This window comes from Nuphar pumila, chromosome 8 (assembly GCF_984573655.1).
Source record: "Nuphar pumila chromosome 8, dmNupPumi1.hap1.1, whole genome shotgun sequence".
Lineage (NCBI taxonomy): Eukaryota > Viridiplantae > Streptophyta > Magnoliopsida > Nymphaeales > Nymphaeaceae > Nuphar > Nuphar pumila.
In genome coordinates, this window is record NC_143256.1 from 123,083,652 (window position 1) to 123,106,866 (window position 23,215).

The 23,215-nt window shown below is 37.1% G+C and overlaps 1 protein-coding gene across 1 annotated transcript; it reads right to left on the reverse strand.

Moving 5' to 3' along the window:
* Positions 1-21,475: 21,475 nt before the first annotated feature.
* On the reverse strand, positions 21,476-22,864 carry LOC149830532 (glu S.griseus protease inhibitor-like). The gene is made up of 2 exons (XM_090015847.1): positions 22,721-22,864; positions 21,476-21,785 (listed from the first exon to the last, which is right to left on the reverse strand). The coding sequence occupies exons 1-2, from the start codon at positions 22,812-22,814 to the stop codon at positions 21,592-21,594; spliced, it is 288 nt and encodes a 95-aa protein (XP_089871973.1). The 5' UTR covers positions 22,815-22,864; the 3' UTR covers positions 21,476-21,591.
* Between the last annotated feature and the right edge of the window lie 351 nt (positions 22,865-23,215).

Sequence of the window (23,215 nt, forward strand, 5' to 3'; positions counted from 1 at the left end):
GCCGTGGCCGTCTTGTTTGAATTTTGACCTTACCATGCCAAAGAGAGAGAGAGAGAGAGAGAGAGAGAGAGAGAGAGAGAGAGAGAGAGTCCACCGTACTTGTGTCCGTGTGAAGAAACCAAAAAAAAAAAAGGTTGTCCTATTGTCTCTTTCTGGAGCAGTCCCTTGTTCTTTAGTGTTGGGTTTGGCCAAGGAAAAAGACGGTACGCCAAAGGGGGTTGGTGTAGTGGGGGTGGGAGCAGTGGTCAAGGTTCCATTCCCATGGGTGTCTCCTCTCTACACAAGCCAACACCCAACATAGGCCCCAGGGGGCGAGACATCTAGCTTTAGAGTTTTATGTTGGTGGTACAATTATCGTAAGTATGGCAGGATGAGTCAGCACGACCTGGTCTTTGTGCCAGATGGGGTTTACACTGGTTATAAATCTAAAAAGAAAAAAGAAAAAAGAAAAAAAGCCCCACATTAGGGATTGGCAGCCCTCTAGTTGGGTAAAAAATTAAACCCTTTGAGGTCGTTCCATGTCAGATTTCTCTACTTGTTTGTTTCTTCCACACTGGAGTCCAAAATTAGATGGACGGGGAAAAAAAATCAAAGACTAAGTTTCAATTTTCCTTTATCTAGAAATTACTTTCTTTTCTCTTCTTTTTTAACTTCTAACTGGAGTGGAGGGGCTGTTAGGCTTGTGTATTAAGCATATTTCTTCACATAATTGTTTAAGATCAGTTGACTTTACATATGATTCCGTTGTAAGTAAACTATCTTATCGTAGATCCATTGACATTTGCGGACTTTTGCATCCGATTTCATAGTTAATAAACCGTGTTATCTTGAAATTACCTAATAACAACAACAAAAAAAAACTCCTAATCACCACTTGAATATCTAATTTATTTTTAATGCATTGTGTCCATTTGAGGTTTATAGCTTCAAGTCCAATTGTTCTAAACATGGACTTCCCACAAACCAAACAGTCAAATAACTGGGACTCTTAAGCTGTGTTTGATAGCCTTAAATCTCAAAACTGTGGATCTCGAGATCCCTCAGTTTTATGATTCAAAGCATTTTTAAAATCTGGATCTGTGGGCCAACCACCCCCACATCCCTACATCAAAAGTTTAGGTTAATAATAGTTAGGGATGGCAGTGGACGGGGGTGGAGCGGAGGACAAGGTCTCCACTCTCGCCCCGTCTCAAAATCTTGCCCTGATCTATCTCCGCCTTCATCCTCGCACGGGTTTTGATTTTATAGTTCATCCCTGCCTTCATCCCCGTTTCATGTCTTCCATCCCGGTTCAAATGGGGCGAGGCAGGACGGAGCCCCATTTTCCCTCAGTCCAATGCCATCCCAAAAGAAGGATCCAGGATTGGAGACTGGGCGAGGCCAGAAAAAGCATAAGTCCATTCTCGCCTCCATCCTTGCATGGGTTTTGATTTTAACCTTCATCCCCGTTTCATGTCCTCCATCCCCGGTCCAAATGGGGCGAGGCAGGGCGGAGCCCCATTTTCCCTCAGTCCAATGCCATCCCTAAAGAAGGATCCGGGATTGGAGACGGGGCGAGGCCATAAAAAGCATAAGTTCATTCTCGCCTCCATCCTTGCACGGGTTTTGATTTTAACCTTCATCCCCGTTTCATGTCCTCCATCCCCGGTCCAAACCCGGTGAGTCAGGGCAAGGCCCCTTTTTCCCCATCCCCACCCCTAGTTTTCACCAAATATGACTTTTAGAAAATTGACTTCATACCGTCTTAAAAAATAAGAAAAATTTCACTGAGGGGCTAATCTTTTGCCCTTAATTCGAAAAAACGAGCCTCATTTTTCTAAAATTTCATATATGAAGCATACTTTTCTTGAAAACAGTCAAATAGGGATCTCAGGTCTAGGGATGAAAACGGACCGGATCGAGTATGCCATGTTATGTACTTTTGGCTATTTAATTTTGACCCTATTCTAATTCAACTTTGTTTTTATGTATTTAGCTAATCAGGATCTGATCCATTTGCATCCTTACTCATGTCAACATCTATCATCTTGAAGAATGTAACTGGATATTTGCTTCTTGTATTGTCCTTGAAAATTGAAGAGTACTTTGTTCATCCTCATAAAAGAGAGACAGGTAATCAGTCTGAACTCTTAACAATGAAGGTCATTATTGTAATTTAATTTATAATTTAACTTCTTTTAAAGAATAATAATAAATTCAAGCCTTTGGTTGGCAATTTTCAGGAAAAATGAGAGCCTTATCAGGAATTTCAGAAATGTGAGACCGTTTTTGCAATTAGAGGCAAAAGCATGTCCCCTAATTGAAAAATTCCGTAATAAAATAAAATAAAATAAAATCTATTTTTAAACCTGATTTCTTGATTAAGAATTATTTTGAAGTCCACTGTTTGGAAAAGTTGGAATACATAATGTCAACCCAAGAATCAAACGTTAGGTATATATAACTAAAAAAAAAAGCCATTCAAGATCAGGCTTATCCCAATTCCCGTATAGAGATCAACTGATTCAAATGCATCATGTGTAGAATTTCTGAGTGTGTTTCACACACACCCATCAGGTGGGCCTTGGATGCCGTTCATCTTGAAGATAACCTAAAAACAGGATTTTTCCTGGATATTGCAACATTGGAATGCTAAATATTCAAAACACAAGCTTTTGAGCCAGGAGCATTATGATTTTGAAACTTGAACATTTTTTTTGAAAGGCAAGCTGGGGTTAGGCAGACCCCCACCAGTTATTATTCAACGTACCACAACAAAAAATTGTTGTCTCATTCTCTTTCTTTGCCTCTCAGCCTTGCCCCTGGTGCTATGCCTATGATGGTGGTTTCTTTCTACCACCTGACTTGCTTCTTCTAAGAATTTGATTTCTTTCTTTTTTTCACCATTGTGTTTTACTTTCACAAACGCAGATGTGCTCAACAGGGTCTGTGTCAAGTTGAAGGCCCATGATCGAATCCTGCTGGTGCATGGGACTCTGTTGCTTTATCACGGTTAGGGCATGTAAGGTGGGGTGGTCATGTCTTCAACCTGGAGCTTTTAGCTCACAGGGAGCGTGCCCATTAATTAGTGACCTGGTTTTTGGTGAGGGTTTTCCTTCATCATAAAAAAAAAAATGGTTTCACTTTCAAGCTTCAGGCATATCTCATTTGCCGGTTGGCATTTTAATTTTCTCATCTTTGTCACCAATTTTGTCACTCATTCATTCATGAGTTACACCTCACACTAATATAAGCCAAAGTGTCAGGTCTTATTGGGAAAATACTCTATGAACTAGGAAAATGTCAGTCATTTTCACAGTAAGTTAGGTTTCAAAATGATAGAATTGTGGGGATTCAATTCCTAATGGTGAGAATAGCACAAGGCGCATTATGTTGGTTGTCTACCATAATGGTACAAGAGGATCAAATGTCTACCTTAGTGATACAACGAGTCAGCCACCACCACTGTCCTTCTATTTAACTTGTACAACATTTCAAAACTTAAATGAGGACACCAAGAAAGCACTCGATGAGCCTTAAATTTGACAAAAAAATAGGATGCACAAACACTATCTCTCTACTACAAATAAGAGAGTGTTCCTAGCAATCCAATGCCAAAAAAAAAAAAATTAAAAAATGAAAGAGTTAGAGAGAAATCAAGTGTTGACACTCAATTTTTTTGGGTTCCCGAATCAACTGTGATAATTGGTCCTCGGCACATAGTCATGCCATGACTCATCAGAAGTTGGGATTTGCTCGTTCACATTCCTCGAGTTTCATGGCATGAACATCTTGTACTTTGTTATTCACCAAGAATATGAAGTATTACTCTGAAAATAAGTTTTCTATTCTCCAAAACCATTACCAAGTACACCGACACATTTTTAAAAGGGTATTTTTTAAAGTTCAGTTTGATAAAGTGTTTTTTAAAGTATATTTTCAAAGGTTTCGGTATTTTCATGTCTTTTTAAAGAAAATCCAGTTTTACTCAACTCTTGTTCCATGAAATAACATTTTCAACATTTTTCAACCAAAAATAGAAGTTTTTAGCTTTCCAATAAGCCAAAATTACTTTGATCCCACATCAGAGCCAAAAGCTATGGCCAAAACATGTTTTTGGTTTAAAAAATAATTTGTTTGAAAAGTAAGACCCACATTGAATGCATTTTTGACCTTTAAAATTGTTGAATTTGGTTTAAAACTAAAATAAATTTTGTAATCAAGGATGTTAGCTTTCCAACACACCAAATCGTTCATCAAACAAACTCATAAAAAACAAAATATAGGCTTTTCTTGTAGAGTATCGGGATGGGTCCAGGGTTATCAAATCCAATTCCAATGGATGCATCTAACTGGGTTTGGACCCATTTTGGATCTAGACCTAACCCGATTTGGATCTAGATTCATGCTAGTACCAAGCATTGCCATGTATCCGGCTGAGTCTGAACCCAATTTGGATTCAGACCCAATCTAATCCAAATCCATATTCATGCCACTGCCAAGCACAAGCATGGATCTTGTTGGGTGTAGACCCAGTTTGGATCCAAAATTGACCTGACTCAGATCCAAATGCACTAGATCCATGCCAATGCCATTGGACCCAAATCTTGCCCAAAATCCATTCCAAAGTGGTCAGATCTACACCAGTGTCCCATACTAGTGTGGACCCCTGATCCACGCCATTGTTCAATTATGGTGTAGATATTGGCATTTCGAGAGAAACCATAAATACTCTGTACCTACATTTGCATATCTTGAGCTCTTGGGTGAGTTTCTACTTAAGTGTGGGTATGCTATGGTGGAAATTCGAGAGCGCCTACCTTCTTCCTTCCTTTCCTTCGATTAAGGAAAGAGTTCCTTTAGGTAATTTTTCAACTTTCTCCTTAGGCTAGGTTGCTTACACCACAAGAAAATCGTGGATTAGCGACGGACGCTATTCATCGCTAATCCGTCTATAAGTCATCGCTAAACTGTTTAGCGACAGATTAGCGATGGATAGCATCCATCGGGAATTTTTGCTCGCTAATTAGCGGAAAACCTTATCTGTCGTTACTGTCGTCACTAATTTGTGATAGATTAGCGACGGACATTATCCGTCGCTAATCCGTCGCTAAATTTTAAAAACAAAATAAAAAAATTCATCGCTAAGTAGTGTGCTCTCCGGCGTCGCCGTCCTCTATGAACCGGCGTTTGCTTAGTTCGTATTTTTTTTCTTCTTCCTTTTCGTGCATTCGCTTTACGTCTTCTTCGTTGTGGTTCCATTTCTAGGGTTTCATTTCGTGCATTCGGAGGAAGAGGAAAGTGAGAGATGGCGTAGGAAGGAGGGGAGCACCAGAACGGGAGCGAAATAGAGAACGACGGTGAATCCGCTGCGAAGTTCTCGACGCTTAGGCCGAAGCTCGTGGTTCAGGCGCCGAGGCCGGCCGATGTCATCGCCTTCTACAATGCGGCTTTTGGTGCCAAGGAGGTCGAGCACTCCAACCACCCCAAGAGGAAGGCCGATCACGAGCTCCCTCTCATCCTCTTCTCTCGCCTCCGACTCAGCGTCGTGGAGTTCCTCGTCGTCGACGAGACCGGTGAGTCTGAAGTCGGGTTAGTTTCTCTCTCTCTCTCTCTCTCTCTCTCTCTCTCTCTCTCTCTCTCTTTCTCTCGTTTCCTTGCTTCAGTATCCGAAGTCGGTTTAAATCGAGCGAGGTCAGTTTAAATTTCAAATGGGGAGAGGGAAAATTTCGCGCTCGGTTAAATCGAAAATTAGCGAGGGAATTTTTCTGTCACTAATTAGCGACGAAAAAATTCCCTTGCTAAATCCGTCGCTAAAATGTTGTTTTATATTGAGAATTAGCGACAAAAAAATTGGTGTCGCTAATCCATTGCTAAGTAACGACGGTTTAGTGATGAAAGTTTCTCATCGCTAATCCGTCGCTACTTAGCGACAGATTCATGAAGAAAGTTTTCTCTAGCTAATCTGTCGCAAATTTGCAATGGAAAAAATCCGTCGCAAATTTTTGTCGCTAATTAACAATTTTCTTGTAGTGTTACCTAGCTACTTTTCCTAAGTCTTAGGCTAGATTTTCCACTTGGTTGATCACCAAGCCTGAAAAATAGGAAAGAGCCCTTTCAACCTAGAAATAGTTTTCTTTTTTCACCTTTTTGCGTTCAAGAGTAGCTTTTCCTATAGAGAATTAGGAGTGGGCATTGGCCTGGCCATCCTGGTCAATGGCCCAATTCATTTACTAACAAGCTGGGTTTTGGCACGGTTCTTAACAGGCTCAGATTTGAAGAGAAGCCCATGGCTTGGCCCATGGGCCCAACAGGCCAATGTGAAGCTGGTTGGTCCCAGCCCGGCCTGGCCCAATCTTAAAATGCATAAATGCTTAACAGAAATTATGGGTTAATGAGAGAATAACAAGTTCCCATGCAACTAATTCCTAATTAGTGCAACTAATTAGGTAAATCGTAATAATTAGCAAATAGAAAGTTATCATGCAACCAATTAGGTAAATAATAATAATTATCCAAGTTACTGTATAATAGTTAATTTTAAAAAAAAAATATATTATTAAAAAATTAATAAATAACTCAAACCTATCGAGCCAACCGGGTAGCCCGCGGGCTGGCCCGAGATCAGCCCACATATATAATGGGTCACGTTTTGACACAATACCTATCATGCCCGAGCCTAAAATCATGGCCCAAACCCGGCCCATGGCAGGCTAGGTCGGCTTGGCCCATCGTTGTCTGGCCGGTTGTCCACGCCTATAGGGAACGCGCTTCTCGCATACTCGGCTAGAGTGGAGAGACACTGCCATATGTTTGGCTCGCAGTCAGGGGAAGAGACTTCGTCAATGCATGAGCAAAGGATAGTGTTTGCCAGAAGCCCGAGTAAATGTTTTGTCTCCTCCTCTTGTTTTTAATTATTCATTTCTCCTATGTACTTCACTAACTTGTACACACTTACTTACTTTCGTTTGAGCCATGAGTGGGTCCATCACTCTAAGTATACTTCACAAGTGCTTAAGAAAGCTTCAAAAGATTGCTTTCTCAAGAAAATCTTAACCTTGGTTTAATTAGTCCTCGCCACTTGGGGAGGAATGGTCTAACCTCGTACAATGAGGACCCTACATCTCTTTGAAAAAAAGTCAATTTTTTAAAGAAATAAATCTTCAGAAACCTCATTTCAAATAAAAAGATTTTTCAAATGTCGGATTTTGATCCTACAATATGAAGTGCAGGAATTCTCGTGTTTTGTTTATTTGAGTGCCCTTTAATAACTGAAAATGGGCAAACTTGTCAAAAATGAACATTATCCAAAACACATCCTTTTAAAGTAACAAGTAGTGTATGATTTGAATGACTTCAACCATCAAACTTGTTCATTAAACTGGTCTCATTTGACCTTTAATGATCAAGACGTTTGAGAAACAGTCAACATGGATAAAAAAAAAGAATGTTGGATCAAAATCCAACCTAACCCAATCCAATCCAATCCAATCCATTCCAAGTCAAAGCTAAGGCCAAGGCCTACGACTAGACTTGGACCTAGGCAAAGGCACACGCAAAGGCAAATGTAATTGCAAATGCAATTGACAAGCTCCTAGAGGTTCTCTTTGTCTAAGTCAAACCTCTCTCTTCGATATGAGAATAAAAAAATTTTAGGTTGTCAAATAATTTGATGTAAGTCTCAAAAGCCATTTAAACTAAGTTTTTGAAATCATACCTATGAAATGAAGCTTATAAAGAGGACAACGAAATTAACAATAGTGTCACACTAAAAGACAAAACAAAAGACAAAGCTACAAAAACTTTGGATATTTACAAACAACCCACAAAGATTTCAAATGTTATTTTGAAGCCAATGTTTACAACATTCCTCAGTTTTAAAATAATTGAAATATAAAATTCAAAGTTTATCGAAAAATAATATACATAATTCAACATATCTTTTGCATTTAAACCATTATTTAGTGTAAATATATCAAACTTCATTAAGACGCTAGAGTAAAAGTAGATCATGAACTCAAAATATTTAATTGATGAACCAGATATATCACACATATTATTTCAAATGCTCATATAGATATTTGTTAAACTTGACACATTTTGGCTTTGTGTTTATCCTCACATAGTAGATGCTCTGGGGATTGCTTAACTCTCATAGAAAGTGACCCCACTTTCACATCAACATATGTAAGTTCACCAAAAGAACCATGTAACTAAAATTCTTCAACCTTATAAGCATATGGACTTACTAAGAGATTAAATATCATCATGCCAATTGTTATAATCACAAGTAGCACTTACTTTCATAGATGAGACTAGAAATTCTCAATATTTTTAGGAAATTTTCTTTAATTTTTTATATTAAGTGTTATTATTTTTATAATTACTCAATAACTTGTTGGTCCCTTTGAATCTTAACTTTAGAATTTCCTAGAACTCTAGGTAGGGTTTTCATTATTTATAATTTATGACATTACAGGCTTTAGCCTCATCCCTCTAGAAATTTGATATATTATATTCATTATAAGAAATTTTATAAATAAATCGGCTAAATTTTGAGTAGATTTGACATAATTAATATTAATTACACATTTCTTAAGTAATTCTTTTATATAGTTATGTTTAAGACTAGCATGTCTTGATTTTTCATCATAAACCCCACTCCTTGCGTTTAATATCACCAACTGATAATCACAAGACATGTAAATTGTTGGTAGATATTTCACTACAACAGAGCAGTAGATTAGCGACGACCACCTTTCGTCGCTAATCCGTCGCTAATCCGTCGCTAACCATGTTAGCGACGGATTAGCGACAACGCGGCGACAGTATGCTTACGTCGCGAATATTTCGACGCTAACTGGCGACGGAATTATTCCGTCGCCAAGTCCGTCGCTAATTGCGACGGAATAACGAGCGCTATATTCCGTCGCCAATCCGCCGGTACTAAACGGCGACCACGGCGTGGCGACGGATTTAATTCCGTCGCTAAGCCGTCGCTAGATTAATATGAATAGCGACAGAATCATCCGTCGCTAATCCGTCGCAAAAACGAAAAAAAATCAAAAAAAATTTATTTAAAAATTAATTACGGAGAACTGTACAATTTATATTTCCTGTACAATTTATATTTCCTGTAAATAAAAAACAAACCACACAAAAAAATTCATATAACAAGTATCTATAATAATTAATCGTTCCACCTTAAAACTAAAAAGTTTAATTATTTACAATTCAACAATTACAATTAGGAAAAATAAAAAAAATAGAACTTCTTCAACACAGTCCTCTAATCATCGCCAAGATTTTGTGCGTCTTCTTGTTCATTGTCTTTATCTGTCCCTTCAGCTCCACTACCCTGATTATCGCTAGCAGCCTACACAAGAAAAGAACAGTCAGTATTGATAAACAAAATATAATGAAATAAATTACACACTATATGTGATTCTATCATGTGCTCATGTGTGATCTAAGGCAATAAAAAAACTCTATATGTGATTCTATCATGCTCATATGTGTGCTAAGGCAGTCAAAAAATTGAATATGTGATTATAGCATGTTCATATGTGTTCTAAGGCATATAAAAAAACTCTATATGTGATTCTACCATGCTCAGATGTGCTTTAAGGCAAGCAAAAAACTATATATGTGATTCGATCATGCTCGTATGTGTGCTAAGGCAGTAAAAAAATTGAATATGTGAATATAGCATGCTCATATGTGCTCTAAGGCAGGCAAAGCCAAAAATTTTATATGTGATTCTATCATAAATGATATATAACATGTTCATATGTGTTCTAAGGCAGTTAAAAAACTCTATATGTTATTATAGCATGTTCATATGTGTGCTAAGGCAGTCAAAAAACAGAATATGTGATTATAATATGCTCATATGTGTTCTTAGGCAGTAAAAAAACTGAATATGTGATTATAGCATGCTTATGTGTTCTAATGCAATCAAAAAAACTTTATATGTGATTCTATCATGCTCATATGTGCTCTAAGACAGACAAAAAGTTAAATATATATATATGTGATTCTATCATGCTCATATGTGTGCTAAGGCAGTAAAAAAATTGAATATGTGATTATAGCATGTTCATATGTGTTCTAAGGCATCTAGAAAAACTCTATATGTGATTCTACCATGCTCAGATGTGCTTTAAGATAGTCAAAAAAACTATATATGTGATTATACCTGAGAGGGACCTGGAATCGAAGATCCCCTATCCTGAACAGCGGCCTTGATCTCATTTCGGAGAAAGGGGGCGACGGTGTATTGGAAGTAGTTATTTAGTGATTCATTAATGATCTCGCGTACATCATCACCGGAAAGAATAGTCGGCTGCTTGGAGCTTATGTCGGCGCAAGAAGTTGGTGAGCCGTAACTGGAAGAACCAATAACTGGTGAAGTGTTCATATTACTCCCAAACCCGAACACGCGACCTTTTTTGGGTTCACCTGCTGCAGTCACCCATGCTGTAGGATCAAATGATGGATGCTGAGTAGCGTCTTCACCATATCGCTCTACCATTTGTTGCTCATATGCCTCCTACAAAATAATGTTTAAAGTATTCATTAATAATTAATGATAACATTATGATGACTTGCATATATATTGCAATGATTATTAATAGAATTAATACATACCGTTGTCGTTCTCGCCTTCTCTGATACGAAGACTCCCGTGGTCTTCCGTTTATGTGTTTCTACAAACACATCCTTATATGGTACACTGCCTCCTTTTTCTGCTTCCTGCGAAGTTAAATGACAAAAGATTTAGTACACAAATTTGCAACTATACTTATAAAATTAATATTATATATTGATGAGTTACCATTTTCTTTAGGTGGCTCCCAAATGTCTTAGATCCACCTGTGTGTAGATGGGCTTCGGGCATCTTCGATCGATTTTGTGAAGCCTTCGTAGAGCGATTTTTAAATGCATCTCCCGCCCACATATCGCACATTTCATCCCAGTAATCTCTCCTGATAGTAATAGGACCATGGCCCTTCCACAGTAATGGATCATCTACTACGCCAGATGCTTTTTTTGCTGCAGTCTTCATAGTGTGCAGCATGTCTGCAAATCGATTGGCAGCCACCTTCTGCCACACCTTCCTTGCATCATTTTCTTCCACCGTAGTTGCAAAGCGATTCGAAGCCTACAAATATTTTCAGAAAGTTAGTAGACATTGCTTAAATAAATTAAATATGAAACACATTAACTATGAGGAACAACTGTATACCATGAATGAGGACCACAATCTGTCTAATACCTCCTTTGGGTACTCTTTCCATTGAGCAACTGGTCCTGGTAGATGTTGAAGAAGTGAATTCCTAATCTCCCGTACTACTTCTTGTGGCTCAAACCTCGTGCTGCACATGAATTGTTACACAGTAAATATCAATATAAAATATTTAAAAGATATGCAATAATTGAAAACAAAATACTTACGGTCGATTATCGATATACACTATTCGAATGAGTCTTCTTGTGCCAGCCTGTGAAGACCCTGTTTCCTGTGTTGGCTGTTGACTTGTGCGATCAACTGGTGTAGGTGGGTCGTATACAGGCGCAACATCATCTGTAAAAAAATACACACCAAGTTCTCAGAATGTGCATTTGAACTAATCAAGCATCTAATTAGTTATATGATATACCTATCACAGGAGCCCGTGAAGATGAAGGTTGAGCCTGGCTACTACTGGATGAGCGACCACTATAACCTCCACGAACCATATTCTAACAAATAACATATGTCATACAATACATTCAAATAATTCACATCAAGTATTACAATGCATTCAAGTCATTCACATCAAGCATTGCAATGCATTCAAATAATTCAAATCATTGACATCAAGTATTGCACTAATTCAAATCATTCGTTAATTGCATAAATTATAATACATTCAGATAAATTACAATGCATTCGAATCATTCGTATCAAGTATTACAATACATTGAAATAAAATTTTTAATCATTCACACCAAGTATTGCAATACAACTCACATCAAGTATTACAATGCATTTAAATAGAGGTTTGTAGTATAAGATTTTTTTCACTAGCTTGAGAATTCTTCCTCGTCACTAGTTTGACTTTCTTCTTCTTCTTCTTCTTCTTCTTCTTCTTCTTCTTCTTCTTCTTCTTCTTCTTCTTCTTCTTCTTCTTCTTCATTGTTTGCCCATCCACTTGGTACATCATTTGGATCACATTCCTCTATGAATGTTTCATCAGCCAATGGAGATATGACATGCATATCATGCGCAACATCGTGACCATAAGCGAAGTCACAGACATCATCTGATTGATAGTAATCACTGTCTTCAGCTAACTCATCTTCTTGTAACTGATCATACTCGGGGTATAGTTTGGATTTCACCTTGCAAACTGCCCACCATTCATTTCTATCTGACTTTTTTATACTCGGATATGAAGTATAATAAACTTGTTGAGCTTGCGAGGCTAATATGAATGGTTCATATGTTCCAAACCTGGATTTATGATTCACCTCCACAATGCCTGAAGCTTTGTCGAGTCTTGTTGCAGTTGGATCAAACCAATGACACTTGAATACCGTAACCCTGTTATTCATGCCTAAGTAAGTCAACTCCATTATTTCCTCTATAACACCGTAGTAATCATATTCATTTTCACCGTAGCTGCTACCCTTGACACACACGCCACTATTTATCGTTGATTTGTTTATACCGTAGTCTTTTGTATGGAATCGATAACCATTTACGATATACCCGTTGTAGCATTGCACAACTTTGGTCGGACCATTTTCTAAATCACATATTCCTTGATCTTTAACATCACCATGGCGAACCTACGCACAGACATAAACAATTATTGTGATCACGATCAATTAAGTAACTTAGTGTTGTTTATAAGTACAAAATTTATGTTAGCTTCTTTACCAACTGTTTCAACCACTCCACAAACTTAGTTTCACGTTCTTTTTGTACTTCTGCATTAGTGAGATGTGAAACTTTGCTTTGCAACTCCAGATCAAATCGTCTGCAAACCACAAATACTTATATTACCGAGCCATGTATCCACATATAGAACATAAAAGGATTTATAATTGAGTTGCATATACATATACTTACTCGATGTATGGGTCGATCGCTGAACAATTAAAAAGAATATAGATGTGTGCTGCATCTTGCTCTCGATCTGTCAATAGCCTTGATCGGCAACTACCAAATGCATGCCCAAGTCGTTGAAATATCGACAGCTTGTCAGCTACAGTTACTTGTTCTCCATCATCGTTACGGGGCGGGCATGTGTAACGTGTTGAAATATGAGGTTCGAAGTACATAGATGAGAAATTTGAAATCTCTTCTAAAGTGTACGCCTCACAAATAGAGCCTTCTACTCTTGCTTTATTACGAACCTTTTTTTTAGGTCGAACATGCATCTGACAAGAATATACATTTCAAATTTTAAATATCTGTCATTAAAGAGACAAATATAAAAAAACATATACCTTTCAAATGGGTACATCCATCGATATTGCACAGGGCCACCAACCCTTAGTTCATATGGCAGATGTATGATCAAATGTTCCATAACATCGAAAAATGCTGGCGTAAATATCTTTTCTAACAGACAAACAGTGGTGATGACAGAGTCCTCGAGATTCTTTACATCTGATACAATGACCTCCGATGCGCACAATGTTCTGAAAAATCCGCTCAACTCAGACAATACCCCCCATATAGGTTTGTCTAACATATCATGGAATGCTAGGGGTATCAATCGTTGCATAAAGATATGACAATCATGGCTCTTCAACCCATATAACTGTCCATCGTCAATCTTCACAGCCCGAGCAATGTTAGAGACATATCCATCTGGAAATCTCAGTTGTCTCAACCATTGACATACATGTTTTATTTGATCAGGTCCGAGCACGTACTTCGCCTTTGGTTTCAGTACTTTGCCATTATACTCTTTGAGTTCCAATTCTGGTCTTTTACATATTAATTTTAAATCCATACGGGCCTTCGGATTATCCTTCGTTTTTCCTTTAATATTCATTACTGTATTGAACACATTATCAAACACATTTTTCTCTACATGCATCACATCCAAATTATGTCGTATCAATAGGGTCGGCCAATACGGTAGTTCCCAAAAAATAGATTTTTTCGTCCAATTGTGTTCCTTCCCAAATCCACGGAAGGGTGTAGGACTGCGGGCATCTGTTAATACATCTGGAAAGTATCGCAATCTTCTTAAAATCTCTATGCCAGACAATCTTGAGGATGGACCTTCCATTTCAGTTGTGCCTGCTGTAAATGCATTCTTTTGACGTCGGAACGGATGATCGCTGGGTAGAAATCGACGATGGCAATCAAACCAGCAAGGCTTCCTTCCATGCCTCAATCTAAAAGCTTTGGAATCCTCCATGCAGTACGGACAAGCCAACCTCCCATGTGTGCTCCAACCAGATAACATACCATATGCAGGGAAGTCACTGATTGTCCATAGAACAGCGGCCTTCATGTTGAAATTTTGTTTTTTGTGGGCATCATACGTGGTAACACCGTCATCCCACAGTACTTTTAATTCATCAATCAATGGCCTTAGATATACATCAAGATTTTGGCCAGGTGAGGTCGGACCAGGGATCAACAGAGACAAGAAAAGATTTGGACGTTTCATACACAAGCTTGGTGGAAGGTTGTATGGAGTTACAAATACTGGCCAGCATGAGTATGGAGTTGATCTACCCCCAAATGGATTAAATCCATCTGTACATAGACCGAGTCTAACATTTCGCACTTCCATTGCGAAGTTCTGATGAGTACGATCAAAGTGCTTCCAAGCTTCAGCGTCAACAGGATGCGTGATCTTGTTTTCATCGTGTCGAACTTTATTTGCATGCCATCTCATGTGTTTAGCTGTCTTTGAAGACATATACAATCGCTGCAATCTAGGAGTGATAGGAAAGTAGCGGAGCGACTTGTATGAAACTTCCTTTGATCTCGTGCTACCATTGCCTCTTGTCTTTGGCTTGAACCGAGGATGCCCACATGACGGGCATGATATGTCGTTTTCCTGCTCCTTGAAATACAACATGCAGTGATTTGGACAAGCATCAATCTTTTTGTAACCCATACCTAGAGCGTTGACCATAACTTTCGCACGATAGAAATTTTGTGGCAATTTCTCATCTTTAGGCAACATACTCTTCACAATCATGCACAAACGGTCAAAACATGATTGACTCAAATTATACTCGGACTTCAAATTCATTAGTTGAAGAACTGCAGACAAGATAGTGTGACTCTCACAACCGTTCCAAAGTGGCTCATCAGCATCTCTAAGTAAATCATAAAATCTACTAGCTGCATCGTTTGGTGATTCTTCATCTACGACAGTTCTTACATCACTAGAACTCATAGCAGAACCCAGTTCTGTTCCTGCAGCATCAAATATCAAATTCGTATATGGATTATCGTGCACCACATTCACCCGTGCATCAAAATCGTTTCTAAATTCTTCTCCATGAAACGTCCAGTTTTGATAATCACTCACAAAACCCTTCCTGTATAGGTGATGTCTAACGCCATGAGGTTCTACAAATCGATTATTCTTACAAATCTTGCAGGGACACCTAATCCGACCTGTGGGATCTACCGTACTGACACTTGCCGTTGCAAATTCAATAAAACTGTCGACACCATCCATATATTCATGCGATAACTCATTGTCTACTATCCTACGGTACATCCATTCACGGTTTGCAGTCATTCTGTCGTATGATGTTACGAATAGTATCCTAACCAGTTAAAAGAGAACCATCAGAATACTATGATGAAGAAAATATCAAATTTATCATGCAATATATGATGTCATACAATCACAAGAATTATGATGCATGCATTGATAACTTAATATTTTCATGTGCAAACTATTCATGACACGATACATTCATTTGAAGCATGCTTTCAGTATACAATTTCACATGGAAGACATAATCAAATTGAAAGTAACTACATGTAAGCATGGATACAATCACATCAAACATTGCAATACATCAAAATAATTCATATCAAACAAATATCAAACATGTACCTGCAGCAAACACACTTCAATATCCCACTAACTACTACCATGCATAGCATGGACTCCGTACTCCAAAAATAAGAACACTTCCATATTCATACATTAAAATCATGCTCAGCATGATCTCCGAACTCCAACAAAGTAGTCATAGATATCAACAACTAAGTGAGTGTGTGAACAATAAAGTGTTATATTCAATAAATTAAATAACATGTGATGCGCTTGCATCACTTACTCACCACGGGTATTTACCCGATTTGCATTGTTTTTGTCACTTACTTACCACGGGTGGCGGGGCACAAGCAAGTTCTGTTGAGAAATCTGCAAAAAAAAATGATGTTTTAAAATGAAGTCACCATGAAATTATTCGACCATATTAAATCATAAAACCTTAAAATACAAGAAAATAAATTATAAATAAACCAAAACATCATAAACTATAAGAAAAATAAACCATAAAATTAAATAAAAAAGCCACAATTTAAACCTTAATCAAACAAGGAAAAAACCTGCCAAAATCAAATACAAAAAAATCCTTCATCAAATTAACTAAAAAGTATTAATTAAAAAAATGTGATTTAAATCCCTAATTATAGAAAATAAAAATAAAAACTCTAAATAAATAAAAAAAACCTAATCAAATTAACTATAAAAGCCTTAATTAAAAAATTTTGATTTAAAGTCCTAACCAAATTAACTAAAAATCCTTAATTAAAAAAATTATGATTCAAATCCCTAATCATAGAAAATAAAAATAAAAGCTCTAATCAAATCCAAGAAAACCCTAATCAAATTAACTATAAAATGCCCTAATTTTTAAATTTTGATTCAAAGCCCTAATAAAATAAAATCAAATAAAAAACCCTAATTAAATTAACTACAAATAGCCTTAATTTAAGAAATTTGATTCAATTGCTTAATAAATGAAAATCAAAATAAAAAATCCTAATCAATGAAAATCAAAGAAAACTAAACAATAAAAATAAAATAAAAACCCTAATTTCTGAAAAAAGAAAAAAAAGAGCAAGAAACCAGGGGGTCGACCCCCGGCCGGACACGGCAGGGGGTCGACCCCCGGCCGGACATCAAAAGGGGTTGACCCCCTGCCGGACAAGGCAGGGGGTTGACCCCTGGCCGGAGACGGCAAGGGGGTCGACCCCGGCCGGACAAGGCAGGGGGTTGACCCCCTGCCGGACATCAAAAGGGGTTGACCCCCTGCCGGGGTTGACCCCCTGCCGGACACGGCGGGGGGTCGACCCCCGGCCGGACATGGCGGGGGGTCGACCCCCCCCCCCCCCCCCCCCCCCCGGCCGGACACGGCAGGGGGTCGACCCCCTACCAGGGTTGACCCCCGGCCGGACACGGCAGAGGGTCGACCACCTACCGGGGTCGACCGCCTGGCAGAGTCGACCCCCTGCCGGAAAACGCAGGGGGTCGACCGCCTGGCAGAGTCGACCCCCTGCCGGAAAATGCAGGGGGTCGACCGCCTGGCAGAGTCGACCCCCTGCCGGAAAAAGCAGGGGGTCGACCTCCAATCCATTTACGTACCTGCGGTTGCTCCGGGCAGCGACGGCGGCAGCGGAAGGTTGACGGAAGGAAGAGGGCGGCAGGAGGGAGAGGGCGGCGGGCGGGAGCAGCGAAAGGAGAAAGGAAAAAGAGGGCTGGGATTAGGGGTAATGCGACATATAGCGACGGCTTAGCGACGGATTAATTCCGTCGCTAAGCCATCGTAATTCAAAAAACAAAAAAGGCGACAGAAAATATTTTGTCGCCTAGGCCGTCGCTATGTTGCGACGGAATCTTAGCCGTCGCAATTCCGTCGCTAACTGTCGTATTTATTGCGACAAAACATTCTCTCGCAAAATCCGTCGCTACTTAGCGACGGATTTTGCGAGGGAATGTTTTATGTCGCTAGTTTCGTAAAATTCTACAAATATAGCGATGGATTCATTTCTCTCGTTAATCTGTCGCTAAGTAGCGACGATATAACTCCGTCGCTAAATTCCGTCGCTAATCAACTATTTTTTTGTAGTGTTTTTTAATTAATACAACATTCATTAATAAGTTTTTAAGTCATTTGACTTCCTTATATGTTGTTGTGAAAACAATACATTCTATGGTAGAATGTCATATACATGTTTTTCCTTTTAGATGCCTATACAACAACACCTACACCAATTTGAAAACAAATCCACTAATGACTTTGGATTCATTAAGATCAGTAACTCAATCAGAATCAATAAAGGCTTCCAACACTATTAGATATTCATAAAAGTGATTTTCATAATCTAATATTCTTAAATATTTCAGAACTCTAGATATTGCATTCCAATGCACATCTCTCAAGTTATAAGTAAATCTACGTAAGTTACACACAATATATGCAATGTCAAGTCTAATATAATTGATCACATATATAAACATACCAATAATTCTAGCATATTTCAATTGGGAAAAACATCTACCTTTGTTAGGCTTTAGTTTAATATTAGTATCATAAGGTATAGATATATATTTACAATTATAATGATTATTTTTTTTCTAATAATCTTTTTTATATAATAAAATTGAGATGACACAAACCCATTATCAGTCTTAATGAGTCTAATTCTTATAATCGTATCTACAACACCCATGTCTTTCATGTCAAAATTAGAAGACAAATTTCTTTATATTCCCAATATGCTTCATGCTCGAACCAAATATTAACTTGTCATTCACATAAAAACAAATGATAACACTATCACAATTATACATCTTAATGTAAACACATTTATTGGCATTACTAATTACAAAACCATTAGAAAGTAAAATTTTATCAAAATTTTTATGTCAATGCTTATCTGTTTGTTTAAGTTCATATAAGGATTTAATTAATCTAAATGATATACCAAAGTAAGAGAATTAATAATCTAATTATTGTAATGTAAGTAACTAGTGCATGTGTCAAAAAAGTCTGTGCCTTCTTTTTTATATATCCTTTTTTCAACCAATCTTGCTTTAAACTTTTTAATAGTTTCATTTGATCTCATTTTCTTCTTAAAATATCATTTATATTCTATGGGTTTAATATCAGAAGGTAAATCATCTAATTTTTATGTATTATTATGCATAATGGATTGTATTTCATCATGAATAGCTTATTTTCAAAAGGATGCATCATGAATGACATAACTTCTTGATAGGTTGTATGATCATCTTCAATTAAATGAGTGAAGAAACCAAGACCAAAACTTTTCTCAACCCTAGATCTCTTACTTCTCCTAGGTTTCACAAGTTCTTTATCAGTTATATTTGTATCATGTGAAATACAAACATCATCATTATTAAAATTTGGTACATTAATATTCATTAGAGTTTTGAAAAACATAATATTTTTAGAAAATGCACATTGATGGTTTCAAATTATATTTGTCTCTAAATTAATAAGCATATATGCTTTGTTATTAAGAGGGTATAAAAAAATATACTTGTAATAGACTTAGGTTCCAACTTAGGTCTCAATTTATCAATTATTCTAGCTTTCTCAAGGCAACCCCATACTCTAAAATAACCGAAGTTAAGCTTTTTATTTTTTCACAATTCATAGGGTAAGATTTTGATTTTTGAATCTAGAATTTTATTTGATATGTAACATGATGTTAAAAGAGCTTCATCCCATAAATCAAATGGTGCCCTAAATTATGAATTAAAGCATTAACAATTTTTATCAATGTTCTATATTTACATTCTACTACTCCAGATTGTTCGAGTGTACTAGGTGTAGTGTTTTGGTGAATTATACTATGATTATGACAAAATTTTATAAAGTCATTAGAAGTATGTTTTCATCATCTATCAAGCTTAATGTGCATACTTTTCTTATTCAAAAGATTTTTAACTTATTTTTAAATTATAAATTAAATAAGTGCTTCATCTTTTCTTTTAATAAATAGAAATGTCTATGTCTAGAGTAGCCAACTATGAAGGCAATATTATAATTATTACCTCCATGAGATGGTCTACTCCTAATATCGAACAATATATAAATGTGTTACGTTCAGACAATCCAGGAAAAGAGTGTTTAGCAAATATAAATTAAACATATATTTCACAGTTTTCATGATTAAAATAACTAATATTTTCATACAACAAACCATCTTTCACTAGTATGAAATTAGAACCATAATGCACATGTCTTAATTTATCATATCATAAAGATAAATTATCACACATCATATAATCTAAATGATTATTCTCATTCATAACATTAAGATTAAAATTTCATTGGTCATATATCTTTTGCCTACAAATTTTTTGTTCTTGAAAAGTACAAATCGATCAGACTCAAATTCAATTTTGAAATCACTCTTATTCAATAAGAATTCATAGACCAATTTTTTTATAACATTGAGTGCATGATGCACATCTCTCAATGTGATGACGTTCACGAAGGAGAAGCACACATCCACACTCCCTTTTCCAACCAACTTTGTTGAAGATGAATTTCTCATAAACAAGTTATAGCCACCTTTCACCAATTCATATGTCTTAAATGCATCTCTATTATTGGAGTGGATCCAACCAGCACCCATTTTTCTCTCCTACCATGTTCACTTTCGAGATCACAACAAACTTTCTTTTTTTTGTGACTTGGCACCATTTCTATTTCTCTTAGGATGGTAACAATTTTTTGTTATATGTCCTCTTTTACCACAAACACAACACGATCCATCTTTTGATTTGCCCTTCTTGAACTTGTGGTTCCTCTTATGCTTATTACAATACTTGGAATGAGAATGCTTAAGCATATTGTCTAGGTTATTCTCTATCATATAAATCAAAGATTTCTTTTCACATGAGAGGAACTGGATCCTCCTAACCGTTCATACAGTGCAAACAATGGTGAATTTGAGTATTCCAAGCCATATATGTTTGAAGAATCAAACACTATGGATGTGTTCAACATGATTCATTTGCTCATAATCAAATGTTGGGTCATTTTTTTTTATGAATAAATATGATTTTATAAGCATTAAAATTTGCAAAAATTCATGGCCATTGAATTTGAATCCTTATAAGAACCTGCTCACATTTTTTTAACAGATGTTTCAAAAGCCGATTCTTACTAAACAAGCCATGTAAATCACATCTGTAAGGTCGGATTCTAAAAAGTATCAAAAAGTGAAAATTGAGACTATCCACACCCTTCTACCATTAAGAGGAACCAACCATTCTTCACATGAATTGGATATATCTTTATAAAATGATTAATAGAATATGAAAAAAACTATACCAATAAGTGGTCATGTAGAAATAGCCACATTAGTTCACGTAAGAGTGGGTGTCTAACACCAATAGCAGTTATTCATGTTCAAGCGAGTTCCAACAATGCTATTGCTGTGAATCATCAGCACCAAACTCAAAAATGATATTGACAAACTTTATTTATTCATTAACTATTTGATCTGATACATAAGCGGCCATCAAGCTTATTTATTTAGTAATTTTAGGTAACACTGTTACATACTTAATAAGAGGCCATTTATCCTATGGTAGGGGTCCTAGCAACCCTTCCATTGGTGTTAACCCAGACGCGAACGCGGTCACAGCGAAAATCTTGAGTTACGAATGTTCCCACCTTCACAATGAAAGCCTTTACATGGTGGTTCTCCCTTTCGATAATGGCTGCGGCAAAAGTTCCTCGTGTACCCATCAGTTCTGGCCATTTGTTCTTACCTACACCCAATTGTTGCATCTCATGTTAGCATCAAATGGTCTTGAAGCAAAATATTAATAATGAAAATAATTACAGTTACAATGTTATGGAAAATTATTTGGTGCAATTTCATCATAAAGCCCTTACAAGTAGTGTTGATCTAATTTATGGTAGAGGAATCCGACCAATGACCAAGATCCAATTTATGGCTTCTGTAGCACAGTGTTTCCCATACTACAACCTATGGGGTTGAGTGGCCTTCTTCTTCTTCTTCTTCTTCTCTCTCTGATGAGAAAAAATGCAATGTTTCCATGCGAGGAAACATGTCCCTATACATGACGAAGCCCATAGAAAACATGCCAACTAGGCTGCCAGCAGATAGGATATAATTATATATCGGATCCAAATCCAACAAATTATTTTCAGATTCAGACCTATAATAAGATACAAAACTGAATTTGTATTGCAGTCTGCTTTGCTAAATGAGAATTCATTTGGGATCGGATTTGGATCAGTATTTTAAGTTGGAAAAAATTTGTATCCAGATCAAACTCTAGATCCAAACTTTGTTTCTTACATGTAAAGAGATTAGTTTTTATTGTTTTTCACAGGTTCCACTATTACCAAAAATATTTTGGATCCAAATTTAGCGCTACTGTATTGGATCTCATTCTTATGTACATAGTAAATTTCAGTTGCAGATTCGGATCTAGCAAGATTTTGCCTGTATCTAATCCATTTGCTGCCCTAACGCCAACCAACCATGTATCCAAGAATATAGATGATGGATTTCATGTTCCAGCTGATAACATGCAAGGACTAGGACATGATCCAAGCAGGAGTTTTTTTTGAAAGAAAATGACCCCAAACAGGAGTTAAAGGAGGAAGATTATTATATCGATGGGCATGAATGATGTAGGGGTTATCCCCATGCAGAACATATATATGCATATACCTTTGCATCCGGCAGCCATGGATGATCCGACAAGCAAGAAGAGGATGACAGCCACCCCCATGACATGGACTCTATTTGATGACCTGCATGCCATGGCTTTGTGTTGGGTTGTAATCTCTCTCTCTCTCTCTCTCTCTCTCTCTCTCTCTCTCTCTCTCTCTCTCTCTCTCCAAGAGGTTCACTTGCAGTCAAGGCATTACTAGTGGGAAATTTATAGATGCAGTTCCATAAATTCGGCTACTGTGACTAAGCCGGCCGTCTTGTTTGAATGTTGACTTTACAACACCAGAGAGAGAGATCCATCTAACTTGTACTTTCTTGTACTTAAGCCAAAAACAGAAAAGTTGAACTATTCTCTATTTCTTGTGCAGCTTTCTTTATGTATTTTCTTTTTTATTTAGCTTTGTCTGTGTATTTGTTTCTTCTTTAATGTGGAGTAAAAAGAAGTGCATCAACCAAACAAATAAAAAGAAAAAAAATCAAAGACCAAGTTGA